Below are 16311 nucleotides of genomic sequence, written 5' to 3'. Positions count from 1 at the left end.
AATTCTTTATCTATTTACTGCATAAATTGAAATGTGCAAAACGTCACAATAAAAAAATTGAGAGTGCATTGTCTATTTGTGAAAGAACCTTACTCAGAAATTTAACACTCTCTTCCATATCATCAAGCTGATCAATCCATAGACTGGTGGGTTGTGTCCATCTACCAGCAGGTGGAGATAGAGAGCAAACTTTTGCCTCCCTATATGTGGTCATGTGCTGCCGGAAACTCCCCAGTATGTTCTCTATCTCAGCAGGTGGTGGTCACACACAGCAGCAGCTCTGGCTAGGCCTCCAAGCCTAATTCTTAGGTTTTGTTGAGTGCCTGGGGTTGAGGGCTCTTTTGAGCAAGTGCAAACCTGGTGGTGCCAGGTCCCTCCTTTTCTCCCCCCTCCCGCTGGCTCCGTTAAAAAAAAAAAAAAAAAAAAAATTTTAAACGTCCTTAAAGGCGTTTATTTCGACGTTTATTTAAACGTTCATTGCAGCTACTCACTGGGACACCAGTTCGTTACAGCTCGGAGCGGCAAGCAGGTAATTTTTACCTTTTTATAGCGGGCAGGGGGTTCCCCGATTCTTCTCCTCATGGCATATGGCGTCGGAGGGCGAGGGCGCAAAGGGTCGCTCCCCGGATCGCTTGAGCGCTTCTAGAGGGGATGTGGGGGTTTTACAGCCTGATTCGCCCTTGTTGGGTGACAGTTTAGTGACCGATGAATGTCCCAGTCCTTCCTCTGGCGTGGCGGTTTTTCCCGCCATAAACGCCCATCCCCCGCTCCTCGCCTCCGCCATCTTGGCCGGCCACGCGGCTCGGACGGCTTCTTCGTGGGCCGCCCTTGAGGTTGGAGACATTAATGCCATGAACGCCCTTAATTTGGGCGACGGCACAAAAGCGGCTAAAGTTAAGCGCCGCTCTTCCCGCGCGGCTCCTTCGCGGAGTGTCGCGCCGGACGCCATTTTGGATGCGCAGCATGTCTCTCCCCCGCTCTTGCGAGCGCCGGTTGAGGGTGCGTCTAGGGCTGTTGCCCAGGCTGCGGAAGGCACAGTCTGGGGGGTTTCTCCCCCGAGTTTGTTTTGCTGCTGCATCAGGCTTTCCTCATGCAAAACGCTGCCCCTGCTCCCTCGTCTGGTAAAGAGGTTGAGGTTCCCAGAGGTAAACGTCCTTGGGTTGATTCCCAGGCCTTGGAGGACTTTGTCTCCTCCGATGTAGATGAGGGCAGCGTGTCTGAGGTCTCCCAACGGTCCTTTGCGGATTCCTTGGAGGAGATGGATCCCCGCTCGGATGGAGCGGATGACCCCTCTGCAGCGCGGCTTTTTAGCCCAGAGGATTTGCCCAACCTGTTGTTACAGGCCATGGACACTTTGAAGATTTCCTCTCCGGAGGACATCTCTCCCTCAGCCCCTGTTGGCTCTGCCATTATGCTGGGGACGAAGCGCCCGCCTAGAACCTTCCACGTGCATGATGCCATGCACACCTTAATTTCGGCTCAATGGGATGTCCCGGAAGCGAGCCTTAAAGTGGCTAGGGCTATGTCCCGCCTCTATCCTTTGGCTGTGAGTGAACGTGAGGCCTATCTGTGGCCTACCGTGGATTCTTTAATCACTGCGGTGACTAAGAAAACGGCGTTGCCGGTGGAAGGTGGCACGGCCCTAAAGGACGCCCAAGACAGAAGATTGGAGGCGGCCTTAAGGTCGTCCTTTGAGGCAGCTGCTTTAAGTTTGCAGGCCTCAGTTTGCGGCTCCTATGTGGCCAGGGCGTGCCTGACTATGGTGCAGCGGGCTTCCCCCTTGGATCATTCCTTGAGGGCTGATTGGCCAGCCCTGGAATCGGGCTTAGCCTATTTGGCAGACTTGCTGTATGATGTCTTGAGAGCCTCAGCTAAAGGCATGGCTCAGACAGTCTCTGCGCGGCGGTGGCTTTGGCTGAAACATTGGTCTGCTGACCACGCCTCTAAATCCCGCCTGGCTAGATTGCCTTTTAAAGGCAAGCTGCTCTTTGGGGTCGAGCTGGACAAAATCGTGACCGATCTCGGCATGTCTAAGGGCAAGAAATTACCAGAGGTCAGGGCTCGGGCTAGTACTCGTCCCGGTACCTCCAGAGGACGGGTGCAGGAAGCCCGTCGGTACCGCCCGGGCAAGTCGGGCTCCTCTGCCCCTGCTTCCTTCAAGAGGAATTTCTCCCCCAAGCAGCATTCCTTTCGCAGAGACCGCCGTCCCGGAGGTGCTCTCTCCGGTCCTCCCCCAGGGTCTCGTACCCAATGACGGGGCCTTGGTCCACGCCCCAGTGCAGATTGGAGGACGGCTGTCCTCGTTTCTGGGCGAGTGGACCACAATAACTTCAGACGCGTGGGTGCTGGAAGTCATCAGAGACGGCTACAAGCTAGAGTTCTGCCGACCCTTAAAAGACGGGTTTGTACTCTCTCCCTGCAAGTCTCCGGTCAAAGCTGTGGCAGTGCAGCAGACCTTGGACAATCTGATCCGCCTGGGCGCGGTCGTTCCGGTGCCAGAAAGTCAGCTTGGCAAAGGACGTTACTCCATTTACTTTGTGGTACCAAAGAAAGGAGGTTCTGTCCGGCCTATCCTCGACCTCAAAGGGGTCAATCGGGCCTTGAAAGTGCGGCACTTTCGCATGGAGACTCTCCGCTCTGTTATAGCGGCAGTGAAGGCAGGAGAGTTCTTGGCTTCCTTGGACCCCAAGGAAGCGTACCTGCATATTCCCATCTGGCCTCCTCATCAACGCTTTCTGCGTTTTGCAGTCCTGGGACGACACTTCCAGTTCAGAGCCCTCCCTTTCGGGTTGGCTACTGCTCCGCGGACCTTTTCCAAAGTAATGGTGGTCATCGCGGCCTTCCTACGAAAGGAAGGGGTACAAGTCCATCCTTATCTGGACGACTGGTTGATCCGAGCCCCCTCTTATGCAGAGTGCGGCAAAGCTGTGAACCGGGTAGTTGCTCTTTTGAGCTCCCTGGGATGGATCATCAACTGGGAGAAGAGCCAGCTGCGCCCGACTCAGTCCCTGGAGTACCTGGGAGTTCGATTCGACACCCAAGTGGGCAGAGTGTTCCTGCCAGACAATCGGATTGTCAAACTTCAGGCTCAAGTGGACCAGTTCCTAGTAGCCTCTCCTCTTCGGGCTTGGGACTATGTGCAGCTGTTGGGCTCTATGACGGCCACGATGGAAGTAGTGCCCTGGGCCAGGGCTCATATGAGACCACTTCAACACTCTTTGCTGCGGCGCTGGACTCCGATGTCGGAGGATTATGCTGTGCGCCTTCCCTTGGACCCAGCAGTGCGCAAGGCGCTGAGCTGGTGGATGCAGACAGACAAGTTTGTCTGCGGGAATGCCTCTGGTGACCCCAGAGTGGATTGTCGTCACGACGGACGCCTCTTTGTCGGGCTGGGGAGCCCACTGCTTGGGAAGGACAGCGCAGGGGCTCTGGTCTCCTGCAGAGGCAAAGTGGTCTATCAACCTCCTGGAACTCAGAGCCATTCGGTTGGCGCTTTTGGAGTTCATCCCGGTACTGGTGTTGAAGCCTGTACGGGTCCTGTCGGACAATGCCACGGCTGTGGCCTATGTCAACCGCCAGGGAGGTACCAAGAGCGCCCCTCTAGCCAAGAAGGCTATGAATCTTTGCCAGTGGGCGGAAGCGAACCTGGAGCAGCTTTCAGCGGCCCACATTGCCGGAGTCATGAATGTCAAGGCGGACTTTCTCAGTCGCCATACCTTGGAGCCCGGAGAGTGGCAACTATCTGCTCAGGCGTTCTTGGACATCACGAAGCGCTAGGGCCAGCCGAGCCTAGATCTGATGGCGTCATCGGCCAATTGCCAAGTGCCGCGCTTTTTCAGCAGAGGACGGGACCCTCGATCCCTGGGAGTAGATGCTCTTCTCCAACAGTGGCCGACACAAAAGCTCCTCTATGTGTTCCCGCCCTGGCCCATGTTGGGCAGGGTGCTAGACCGGGTGGCAAAGCATCCCGGCAGGGTAATCCTGGTGGGTCCGGATTGGCCCAGACGTCCCTGGTATGCGGACTTGATCAGGCTCTCAGTCGACGATCCTCTGCGGCTGTCAGTGGAGCAGGGCCTGTTACATCAGGGTCCCGTGGTGATGGAGGATGCCTCCCCCTTTGATCTTACGGCCTGGCTATTGAGCGGCAGCGTCTGAGGAAGAAGGGCTTCTCAGACAAGGTCATCGCCACTATGTTAAGAGCGAGGAAGCGCTCTACTTCTACTGCTTACGCCAGGGTTTGGCGTATCTTTGCAGCGTGGTGTGAAGCAGGCTCACTTTCTCCCTTCACTGCTCCAATTTCTTCAGTGTTGGCGTTCCTGCAAGAAGGTCTGGAGAAAGGCCTGTCGCTCAGTTCCCTTAAAGTCCAGGTAGCGGCTCTGGCTTGCTTCAGGGGCCGCCTGAAGGGTGCTTCCCTGGCTTCGCAGCCAGATGGGGTGCGCTTTCTCAAGGGAGTTAATCACCTGCGCCCTCCTCTGCACTCAGTGGTGCCTGCGTGGAATCTCAACCTGGTGCTAAGAGCATTGCAGAAGCCGCCTTTTGAACCCTTGTCGAGGGCATCTCTGAAAGACCTGACGTTGAAAGCAGTCTTTTTGGTGGCTATCACTTCAGCCAGAAGAGTTTCCGAGCTCCAGGCGCTCTCATGTCGAGAGCCTTTTCTGCAGTTCACTGAGGCAGGAGTGGCTATTCGCACAGTGCCTTCCTTCCTGCCCAAGATTGTTTCTCGCTTCCATGTGAATCAGCAGCTCTGTCTCCCTTCCTTTCGTAGGGAGGACTACCCAGAGGAGTACTCTGCTCTTAAATATCTGGATGTGAGGCGAGTCGTCATCAGATACTTGGAAGTGACCAATGATTTCCGGAAATCGGATCATCTGTTTGTCCTGTTTGCAGGTCCTCGTAAGGGTCTGCAGGCTGCTAAGCCTACAGTGGCAAGATGGGTCAAGGAAGCCATTGCAGCGGCTTATGTGGCCGCAGGGAAGGTGCCGCCTATCCAGCTGAAGGCTCACTCCACGAGAGCTCAGGCGGCCTCGATAGCAGAGGTCGGATCCGTCTCCTTGGAAGAGATATGCAAGGCGGCAACTTGGGCTTCGGCTCATACATTCTCCAAGCATTACCGTTTCACGGTGGCTGCACAGGCGGAGGCCCGGTTTGGAGCTTCAGTGTTGAGGTCAGGGATTTCAATGTCCCGCCCTGGGTGAGTACTGCTTCGGTACATCCCACCAGTCTATGGATTGATCAGCTTGATGATATGGAAGGTAAAATTATGTATAATCATACCTGATAATTTTCTTTCCATTAATCATAGCTGATCAATCCATAGCCCCTCCCAGATATCTGTACTGTTTTTATTCTGATTGCATTTCAGGTGCAAGTTTAGTCTTCAGTTACTTCAGAAAGACTTCGTGTTCAAGTTTTTTCACTTGGATTCTTCAAGAGTTGAGACGAGTTTGTGTTACAGTGAGCTGCTGCATTCCTCTCCCCCCCGTTTTACGGGGCTGGATTGAGACATAAATTCTGCCGGCACTCCCTCCCGCTTCGTGCGGCTGTAGGGCAGCTTTGTACCCCTCCCGCTTCGGCGGTGTTAGGGTCAGTCAGCTCCTCCTGCGGTTGCGGTTGCAGGATAAGCCAGATCCCCCCGCATCGGCGGTTGTGGTGTCCCTCCCCCGCTCCGCGGGGATGAGCTGGACGGATTCCCCTCCCCCACTTGTGTGGGGATGAGCTGGGTTAATTCCCCTCCCCCGTTTCGGCGGTGGTGAGCTGGGCAGAGTGTCCCTTCGTGGGTGTAATTCTCTGAGTCCTGCGGATGGAGCTTTGATATCGACATACTGAGGAGTTTCCGGCAGCACATGACCACATATAGGGAGGCAAAAGTTTGCTCTCTATCTCCACCTGCTGGTAGATGGACACAACCCACCAGTCTATGGATTGATCAGCTATGATTAATGGAAAGAAAATTATCAGGTATGATTATACATAATTTTACCTTACTACACTACATGAGGCGTAAGCTCTAATCAAAAAATAAATCTCAACTCATGTCTTCCCCGTTTATAACTCCTACATAATCATTCTGATCTTAGTCTCTCCCTGTGTTCTTCCTGCTCTTGCCTACACATAAAGGGGCTTTTGTATCCGCCTGCTGCTCTCCAGCACAGTGCCGTCTCTTTCTTTGTAGGGCTTACCTGCACCATCATAAGGGTCTTGCTCTCCCCACTGAGCGAATCCTGAAGCAAATATGTCAGCTTAGAATTGCGGAATGGCACGTGATTTTGGCGGGAGCGTAACGCATAGATAACATCACCCAGAGCTGACAGCGACTTGTTGATATACTGCGCTTCACGAAGTCGGCTGCCCTCTGCCCCAGACTTCCCCACTCGCTCAGAGCCAGCCAGATCCACCAGGTTCAATTTTCCTGAAGACAAAATACCAGGAAAAACTCATCATAGAATAAAGGGGCCTGGTGAACAAGACATTATCAGCTCCATTAAGAGGCAGCCCCAGGTCTAGCATTAAGGAAAGGAACAAGGAATACAAAGCACCAGTCCCAACAGTAACATCAAGCTAAATTCCAGTGTCAATCTAATGAAAGTGCTGAGGAAACCAAAGTGCCAACCCCCACCCCCTCATTAACTGCCGTTATGAAGAGATTCACCAAGGCGGGGTTCTCATAATAGAGGGATAGAAAATGACAGCTCCAGAGACCTGCAGGAAAAAACACATACCTGTGGTTCGAATGCCTGTGCTGGAGTCAACTCCACTGACTGTCACAATGAGGAGTGCGTGAGACCGTGAGCTGTGCTCATTTAAGTTGGTGCATTCTGTCACTCGGTTCATGTGACCAATCTCAAATACCTGGAAAGCAAACAAAATCACATAGCTCATGGATGAAGCTCTGCAAATGTTTTATCCCCCCACCCTACATTCTCAGCTGCATCTCTCATCTCATCCCTTCACTTTAGTTGCACCATCACCCTATAATCTGTCCCTAAAACCCACCACCTATTTCCAACCCCTAACCCATAAAACTCATACCACAATAACAGATTTTATATGACTGGAACTCAAGTGTTACATTCCTTCCTGCCTCCAAGACCATGTTACTTATCTATTTAGGGTGCAATTTTAAAAACCTTAACTAGGCTGAAGGTCTGTGGATACTCGAAGTGCATCCTTCCTTTGAAAATTAAATTTAGACTTTGGTCCTACCTTACCTTTGGGTAAAGTCCATGGGGTTAAACTGGCACTTTGCCACCTTTTACCTACCCTCCACTTCTGGGATCAGCCCTTTTGCCTGCAGCTAGATTTAATCAATGGAGGAGGGGAAATTTTAGTCCCAAGTATTTTTTAACGGCAGCATAAAAATCAAAGTCAAACTATGCTCTCTAAGATAGGTAACCTGTCTCCACTAGTGTTCCACGCACTTACACATTAGCATCCAAGTTTTCTCTCCAACTTAACATCCCTGCAAGTTCCACCTTTGCCCTGACATAAGCCTCCAAATTCTACTCTTGATCCATTGATATATCACCCTTCTACCACCATACCTGTATATACTCCACCTCTCCATCACCTTTGAAAACTGTCACTACCTCTACCATTCTACTCTATCACTATGATGTGAATACCTTATTCTAGTATTTCATTTAATAATTTACCCTCTCTCTGTTAAACCCATTAGTGCCCAATGTTCCCATAATAAGCCATATGGGAACAAACTGATTTGTTCCCATATGGAAACATCAGGCACTAATGGGTTAAAGCTCTTCCCTTACCCTGTTGATATCCTCCACACTCTTCACCGTAAATTCTGTCAGTCCTGGTACATAGAGATGCCCACTTCCATCAGGGCACAGTTTAATGTCCAGCTTTCCATGGGGCTCCTTCCCAAGTAGGTCCCTGAAAAATGAGAGAAAGTAAAGATTCCAAGCAGTTAGGAGTAAAAGGTGCTGTACTGTTATCCACTAGATCGAGTCCCAGAAAGGAAATATTCTTATACAATGTATGTAGCTTCATGCTTCACTTTTGAATTATATGACTACTTAAGCATCCATATCAATGATTTAAGAGGGTCATCATTTAGTTTATTTTATTGCTCCCTCACCCTTCCCATAAGCACTTCTCACTTCTCAGCCAATCATACCCTTATTTTCACTTTCCCACCCACCCCACTTCTCTGTCGTCCCATCCTTTCATACTCTCTCTCCCCTCTCACCTGAGCGCTTCATTGTAAATCTCAACCATGTTGACAGAAATGGTATACTCCCAATCCAACGCTTTCTCTGCCACTTCAGCAAACAGAAGCTGCAGGGCTCGCTGATTTATCCCGGGGTTCCCCTGCATCCCCTGAAAGAAGCAAAAACCTCACATTAATATGTTTACTGATATCTCTGTTGAATGAAGAGCAGAGACTATATCTTCAACAGCAATGAAAAATGAAAGAAACAAGGTGGCACAAAAAAGATAAAAAAAGGAAAGCAGAGAGGCAGCTCAGCAGCAGCATGAAGGGGAAGGGGATGAGATTTGATATAAGATGAGAGGACGCGTTGGATGCAACTGCAGTAATCAAAGGGCATGAGAATTAAAGAGGTACGGAAAGCAGAGACCAAGAGGAGGGACAAAAGGCAGCAGACAGAGATAGCAACAGCAGTGCCCTCATTAGAGAGAGAGGAAGGTATAGAAAAGAGCAAAGACTGTTGGTGGTGGAATAGGAAAGTAACAGAAAGCAGAAATTAAAATGAGAAAAGAGAAACAGAAAAGAACACAGAAAATGATGAACATGAGGGGGGAAACAAGAGAGCAGCACAAGGAAGAAAGAAAAAAAAAAGAAAAGAAAAAAAAAAAAAAAAAAGTAAAAGTCAAAAAAAGAGACCAAAAGGAAAGATGACAGAAGCACAGGGAAGAAAAAAAAAAAAAAATGAAATCATTAAAAACTGGGAAGATAAGATGGAAAACGAGCACTGATTTCTTACCAAGATGTCGCCGCCAACTCTGCTTTACTCATAGGCAGTCTTGGTTTTCACAAAATAAATTTAACAAGAGGCTTTCAGGACTATTAGATTGTAAGCTCTTTGAGCAGGGACTGTCTTTCTTCTATGTTTGTGCAGCGCTGCGTACGCCTTGTAGCGCTATAGAAATGCTAAATAGTAGTAGTAGTAGTACCCGTCCAGCACAGGCAGCAGAGAGCAGAAAACGCAGGAGAAGAGAGCAGCACAGGAGTAAACAGTAGAGATCATCATGGGGAAAGATACAAAAGGATCAGCAGCAGCTACCTCCATAGTGTATGTTTTTCCAGAGCCCGTCTGTCCATAGGCAAAAATACAGACATTGTATCCATCAATGCAAGAGGTAATAAGATCTTGCACCTCCTGGAACACCTGCAGGAAGTACATAATAGTGCTTACTGCACAAATTCCAGCAAGACAACTGCTCCGTTATGAGAACAAACAAGGCGTTTTACAGAATTCAGACATGCATAAATGTACAGCCCTGCACAAACTCCAGATATGTGTGTCATGGATATAGCTGTTGAGTTATTTTAACATCTTAAATTTACTGACGTGTCGCTTGAGATTGTAAACACAACTCCCTTCACCCTGTACTTACAAGAAAGGCATTGACTCTTAAGAAGGTTCCCTACTAGGAGCTGGTAACCCTAAACCACTGACCCCTTAAAAGGGACATTTAATGTCTTACGGTCAGAAGATCCAGTATATCTTTGGGACCTATTGAAGCAATAGGCATCTTAGGTCTGCTTCAGTGTTCTTTGGAAATACCAAGAAAAACTAATTTACAGTCTACTTGCAAAGGCTCTTTTGAAATACAAGGACCTAAATTGTGGAATGAGTTGCCTTTAGAACCTGACAAATTCATTCTTACGAAAGATTTAAAAGATTTTTCATTTTTAGTTGTAATTTATCTTATTAGAATATGACTCAAAAAGGCAAGGATACAACATTCAATCCAAACCAGCAGGAAACGGGTAAAAAAACGCATAGAACTGTTCACAAATGTAATGCAAGCAACACGAGGGAAAACACAAACAGCATCATTGTAGTCAAACAAATTATAGCAAATTTAACAAAATGAACCCCCCCCCCCCCCCCCCCACAGAAGAGGAGGGAGGCTTGGATTGTTATAGCCTCCTCCCACCACTCCAAAGTGCCCCCAACACCCACTTACCCTCAACCCCCAAGGATTTTAGAGATTTTTAAAGGTGTGAGGTTTTTTTTAGGAAATGCTTCATTGAGCTGATTTGAAAAGAGTAATTAATGAACTGTATTGTATACGGTTTTATTTTGTGACTTATTTTATTCTCAATGCAAACCACAATAAGATCAAACGTAGATACATTCCAATGGTGATAACACACAAAAGAGAGACCAAATTCAAGCTGACAACTTTTCAAAGACTTCCCCTATCCCCAAGCCCCCTCCCACCAAATAATTCAGATATCAGTGCAGTCTCAATGTACAGAAGTGCTATACAATCAGATAGTTAATATATTAAGGAATGCTGATCTGATCCTTACAGTACAGGTCTGCAAATATGGGGTCCTCGCTTTTACACCACTCTCTTCTACTGTTCAACGCTCCATAGCAAGGAGCTCATGCATAAGATTCTTCCATTGTGTAATGGTGGGGGGGAGTTGGATGTATACATTGTAACAAAATACAATGCTTAGCCATCAGGGCTGACTTACAAAGAAAAAGCACAATCTTACGGGTGCCCTCATTTACTCCAGTGAAATCATCTAAAACACACATCCTTGGGGTAGCCACCCATCTCTGCCCATAGAGATCCCTCAAATAGGCCCATAATCTGGTCCAAAAAGCCTGAACTGGTTGGCAATCTCACACCATATGATGGTAGGTTGCTTCAGGAGTCCCACACTTCAAACACACTCCAGTATTAGCCATTCCCATTTTTTGTGCCCTAGTTGGGTGTATATACATATGCAATAAAAACTTATAATGTAATTCCTGTAAACGGACACTGCCCACCAGTTGAGGTCCCTTTTTCAAACTCAACAGCAAACATTCTAGATTATATTCTCCAAAATCTCGTTTCCACAGGGAGACCACTCTTGTTAAGGGGTAGCCCCTATAACTTTCTTAACTATAGCAAAGTAGCAGCTAGTAAGGCCTCTATGAACTACCAAGAGTGGCCAACTATCATCACAGTCCGATTCAGTAAAGTCTATTGGATTGGTACAAAATAAGCCAAAAACATAATGGTGCAACTGCATATAAGGGTACCAATCCGTCTCTGGTAAGTGATACTTCCCACTTAATTGTTCATAAGAGACCATCTGTGGTTCGTATTCATCTACAATGTGGTGTAGCAAGGATAGTCCCAGTTGGCACCATTTAAGAAAAGCTTCTGACTGTAACCCCTGTAGAAAATCTGCATTTCCCCAAATGGCAGAAATGTTTTTGGAATAAGGCCCAAGCCCACCACACCGCCTGTACTAAGACATGACAGCACAATACTGGTGGAAGCTTAGCAGATTTTGCATGTAACACATATGCTAGATGATATTGGGCTACTACCTCTGTCTCATTCTACATCACAGTTTAATTTTGTAATTCGCTTTGAGTTTTAGGTCAGGCAAAACATCAAATATTATAAAGTAAGACAAGACAAACTGGATGCCTTGTTACAGTGACCTAAAGAATGGTTGCTCTCCCTCAAGAAGCTGACAAGAAAGGCTTATGCTAATAAAATAGGGAGACACTGACCCCATGAAAGAGCCTACTGACAAGGAGAAGATCCTCATCCCCGAGAAGCTAATATTAAAAAAAAGGGCCCCTACAATTCACCCCCTAGAGAACTATCTCTTTCGAAGGAACAGATCTAAGAGCATAGCTCTGGCACTTACATCTTGCTGTGTGGCTTCTGGAGGGAAAACCTTGTCCAGCTCAAATGAAACCAGTTTCCCCTTATGATACAGATGCAGGACAGCATCATCCTCAGGGTCAAAGGTCACCATATTCATAACCTCTAGTCCATCAACATCCTCTTCCATTACTGGACGGACCCGACAAAAGACACGAATATTCCCTGTGGGTGGATAGGAAAGGAATTTCAATATTAGAAACAAGATTATCTTTTTCTTAGTGCTTAAACCGGATTTCTAATTAACCCAGCTCTTCTCCACCTCCCCAGCCTCACTAAAGTCCTAGACAAACTACCAAAAAACCCCAGAGAGTGATAACCCATGATAGCTACTGGAAATCTTATTTCACAATTTTCAATGTATTTATTTATTTAATGGTGAAAAGTACAGGGAAGGTGAAGACTTTTTCCCTCAAGAGTCCATCATTGCTCTTCCTACGCAAAAATCTTTAGGACATTTGTCAATGCTGCAGTGGTGCTTTGCAAAGGAAAGTACCTGCTACTAGAGCAGGTATTGGAGCAACCACGTTAGGGCTGGCTATGCCACTTGACTGTTCAATTAATCTCCAGTACTTCAGCAGGAGAGCATTTTTCCCCCACTGCATGTGAAGGATATGAACAGCGGTGGGGTCATAGGGAGACGGTGGTTTGTTTGCTTTATTTCATTGATACTAGCTTTGACTATAGAGAACAGATGCAAATGGCAGCACTTAAGGAAGAAATAGTAAAAGTGGCATCATGCAGTTGTGAGCACACTGAGGGCCAGATGCACTAAACAATCGTTAGAGCCCTTCTCTTACCGATTCCCTTAGCGAATCGGTAAGGAACAGGCATGCATTAAGGAAAGGGAATGCAAATGAGCTGCTTGTTGTAGCTCACTTGCATTCTCTATTCCATCGTTAAACAGTCGGCCAATTGGCCGGTCGAGCATGCGCAGAGCAGCCAAGCGTTATGCTGGCTGCTCTGCGCATGCCAAATACGCCTCCCTCTGCCGCCCGAAGACGCCGCGCTGCTCACCCCCTCCGATGTGGCTCGATCCAGAAGACAGTGCAGTTGAGGACGCCCATCCAAAAAACCCCATCCATTTTGGCCGTCATTCCCCCCCCCCTCCCCCCGCAATAATAAAAACATCTTTTTTGGCAGTGCTTCACTCAGCTGAGAGACCTGGAAGTCTCTGAGCCAATCACAGCGCATTTATACTCAAAGCTAAATTTAACCATAGAGACCAGCTGTTACAGGCTAAGAATACAGTAGGAAAGGAAGACATAAATAAGGTGGTGCACGTAATGAAAAAGCACTGGGAAATTATGCAGTTACATCCCACCTTTCAGAATCAATATTTAAGAATAGCGTACACACGTAATAAAAACTTGAAAAACATACTACAGGATAGAACGTCTGTAAACTTGGAGGATGTAATGGGCCAGTTCTGCAAACTGAAGAGTAGTAAATCAACAGGACCTGATGGTATTCATCCCAGAGTATTAATAGAACTGAAAAATGAACTTGTAGAGCTACTGTTAGTAATATGCAATCTATCCCTAAAATCGAGTGTGGTACCGGAAGACTGGAGGGTAGCCAATGTTACACCAATTTTTAAAAAAGGTTCCAGAAGAGATCCGGGAAATTATAGACCAGTGAGTCTGACGTTGGTACCAGGCAAACTGGTAGAGGCTATTATCAAGAATAAAATTACAGAGCATGTACAAAAACATGGGCTGATGAGACAAAGTCAGCACGGATTTAGTGAAGGGAAGTCTTGCCTCACCAATCTACTGCATTTTTTTGAGGGGGTGAACAAACATGTAGACAATGGGGAGCCAGTGGATATTGTGTATCTGGATTTTCAAAAGGCGTTTGACAAAGTGCCTCATGAAAGACTCCTGAAGAAACTGGAGAGTCATGGGATCGGAGGTAGGGTATTACTATGGATGAAGAGCTGGTTGAAAGATAGGAAGCAAAGAGTAGGGATGAATGGTCAGTATTCTCAGTGGAGAAGGGTAGTTAGTGGTGTCCCGCAGGGGTCTGTGTTGGGACCGCTGCTTTTTAACATATTTATAAATGACCTAGAGATGGGAGTAACTAGTGAGGTAATTAAATTCGCAGATGACACAAAATAATTCAGGGTTGTCAAGTCGCAGGAGGAGTGTGAAAGATTACAGGAGGACCTTGCGAGACTGGGGGATTGGGCGTGCAAGTGGCAGATGAAGTTCAATGTTGACAAGTGCAAAGTGATGCATGCGGGTAAGAGGAACATGAATTACAGCTATGTCATGCAAGGTTCCGCGTTAGGAGTTACGGACCTAGAAAGGGATCTGGGAGTAATCGTTGATAAGACGTTAAAAACATCTGCCCAGTGTGCTGCTGCGGCAGCTAAGAAAGCGCGCAGAATGTCGAGTATTATTAGGAAAGGTATGGAAAACAAACACGAGGATGTTATAATGCCGTTGTATCGCTCCATGGTGTGACCACACCTCGAGTACTGTGTCCAATTCTGGTCGCCGCATCTCAAAAAAGATATAAAGGAATTAGAAAAGGTGCAGAGAAGGGCGACGAAAATGATAAAGGGAATGGAACGACTTCCCTATGAGGAAAGGCTGAGAAGGTTAGGGCTCTTCATCTTGGAGAAAAGGCGGCTGAGGGGTGATATGATAGAAGTCTACAAGATAATGAGCGGAGTAGAGCAGACGGATGTGAAGCGTTTGTTTACACTTTCAAACAACAACAAAACCAGGGGACACAAGATGAAGCTAGAATATGGTAGATTTAAAACAAATAGGAGAAAGTTTTTCTTTACTCAGCGTGTAGTTGGACTCTGGAACTCGTTGCCGGAAAATGTAGTGACAGCAGCTGGCCTAAATGAATTTAAAGGGGGTTTGGACAGATTCCTGAGGGAAAAGTCCATTGAACATTATTAAATTTTTTTTTTTTTTTTTTTTGGGGGGGGGGGGGGGGGGGGTTGCCGGGTTTTTGAAGCCTGGATTAGCCGCTGTCGGAGACAGGATGCTGGGCTTGAGGGACCCTTGGTCTTTCCCAGAATGGCGGTGCTTATGTGCTTATGTATTTATGTAAAGGAGCCGCTGTGCAGGGACATAGAGAATGTAAGAAATGTAAATTTTGTTCAATGATCGCTGCGCAAGAGTTCATTAATTCATTAGACTCCAGAAAATACTTATTAAAATTTGACACCAACTGTGAAACACACGTAGTATACATTTTAATGTGTACATGTTATAAATTGTATGTGGGGAAGACAAAGTGGCCACTAAAGCAAAGGCTCAGTGATCATAAACATAATTTGAAACACTCTCGTTTAGAGGCTCCCTTAGTGGAGCATAGTATTGAAAGGTCACATAAATTTGAAGTCTATAAATGTATCATGATTGATCACATCCCGAAATCAATACAGGGGGAGATAGGGATCAGAGACTAATTCAGAGGGAGCAACGCTGGATTTACAGATTAAAATCATTAACTCCAGCATAGAAGAGGCATAGATCTAGTTCACCGAGTGGAGTGGAAAACTTTTTTATGAATAGATAAAAGAGATAGAGGAGACGAAGACTATCTGGTAAATGAAGAAGAGGTGTACCCCTTTAAATGAGAAGTTTAGGTTTATCTCTTGAAAAGTGAAGCCTAATTTTGCGTAAAGATCTGATTGGCTGACGAGGTCGGCATCAGTTTGAAAACAGCCGCCATTTTAGGAGAAAGCACTTCACATAAGACAGAAGCCGGAGTAGGAACAGGTATGCAAAATAGATAGCCTAGCAGGCAGAATTTCCTAATTTTCTGAAAAACTTTCTAACGTCATTCATGTTCATGATTATGTTGTTTATAGGGCGAGGCAGACTATGGGACCTGCTCCTTACGAAGCATCTGCGAAACAGGGGCTCGCTGTTGGGCGTTACCCATTAGTCCAAGAGTAGGCAACTCCGGTCCTCGAGAGCCGCAGGCAGGTCAGGTTTTCAGCATATCCACAATGAATATGCATGAGATAGATTTGCATACCATGGAGGCAGTGCTTGCAAATCTATCTCCTGCATATTCATTGTGGATATCCTGAAAACCTGACCTGCCTGCGGCTCTCGAGGACCGGAGTTGCCTACCCCTGCATTAGTCCATAGCGCATAACAGGTAAGTGCCAGAGTGTTTTGATAAGGCACACATTGGAGAGGTTTTTATGACACATGAGGATGCTCGCCAGCAGGTTTACATTAAGAAAAATTTATTTTCAAAAGTGCTGAGCAGCACGATACCCACTATTAAATATTAAGTAGAGGTCATCGAGTGTTTGAAGTCTTTTCCTCTCCATAGTTATGACTGACGTGAGAAAGGTTTTTTTGCTAGTGAAATCAGAAAACAACAGTAAGATAAATGATTTTATTTTTAGTTTATCAATAGAAATCAAACAAAATAAAA

The 16311-nt window shown here is 46.9% G+C and overlaps 1 protein-coding gene across 8 annotated transcripts in view; it reads right to left on the bottom strand.

The window, feature by feature from the left end:
* KIFC3 (kinesin family member C3) overlaps nt 1–16311 on the bottom strand; it is a 177636-nt gene that overhangs the window by 10745 nt on the left and 150580 nt on the right. For all 8 annotated transcript variants that reach the window (XM_030203558.1, XM_030203555.1, XM_030203563.1 and 5 more), the window contains 6 exons: nt 11876–12057; nt 9267–9371; nt 8210–8340; nt 7770–7893; nt 6720–6849; nt 6180–6409 (listed from right to left, as the gene is read on the bottom strand). In XM_030203558.1, the coding sequence (XP_030059418.1) occupies nt 6180–6409; nt 6720–6849; nt 7770–7893; nt 8210–8340; nt 9267–9371; nt 11876–12057 (902 nt within the window). The remainder of the gene's footprint in view (nt 1–6179; nt 6410–6719; nt 6850–7769; nt 7894–8209; nt 8341–9266; nt 9372–11875; nt 12058–16311) is intronic.

This window comes from Microcaecilia unicolor, chromosome 5, assembly GCF_901765095.1.
Source record: "Microcaecilia unicolor chromosome 5, aMicUni1.1, whole genome shotgun sequence".
NCBI classification, from domain to species: domain Eukaryota; kingdom Metazoa; phylum Chordata; class Amphibia; order Gymnophiona; family Siphonopidae; genus Microcaecilia; species Microcaecilia unicolor.
The sequence above is the reverse complement of the archived record's forward strand: the minus strand, read 5'-3'. Positions and strand labels throughout refer to the sequence as shown.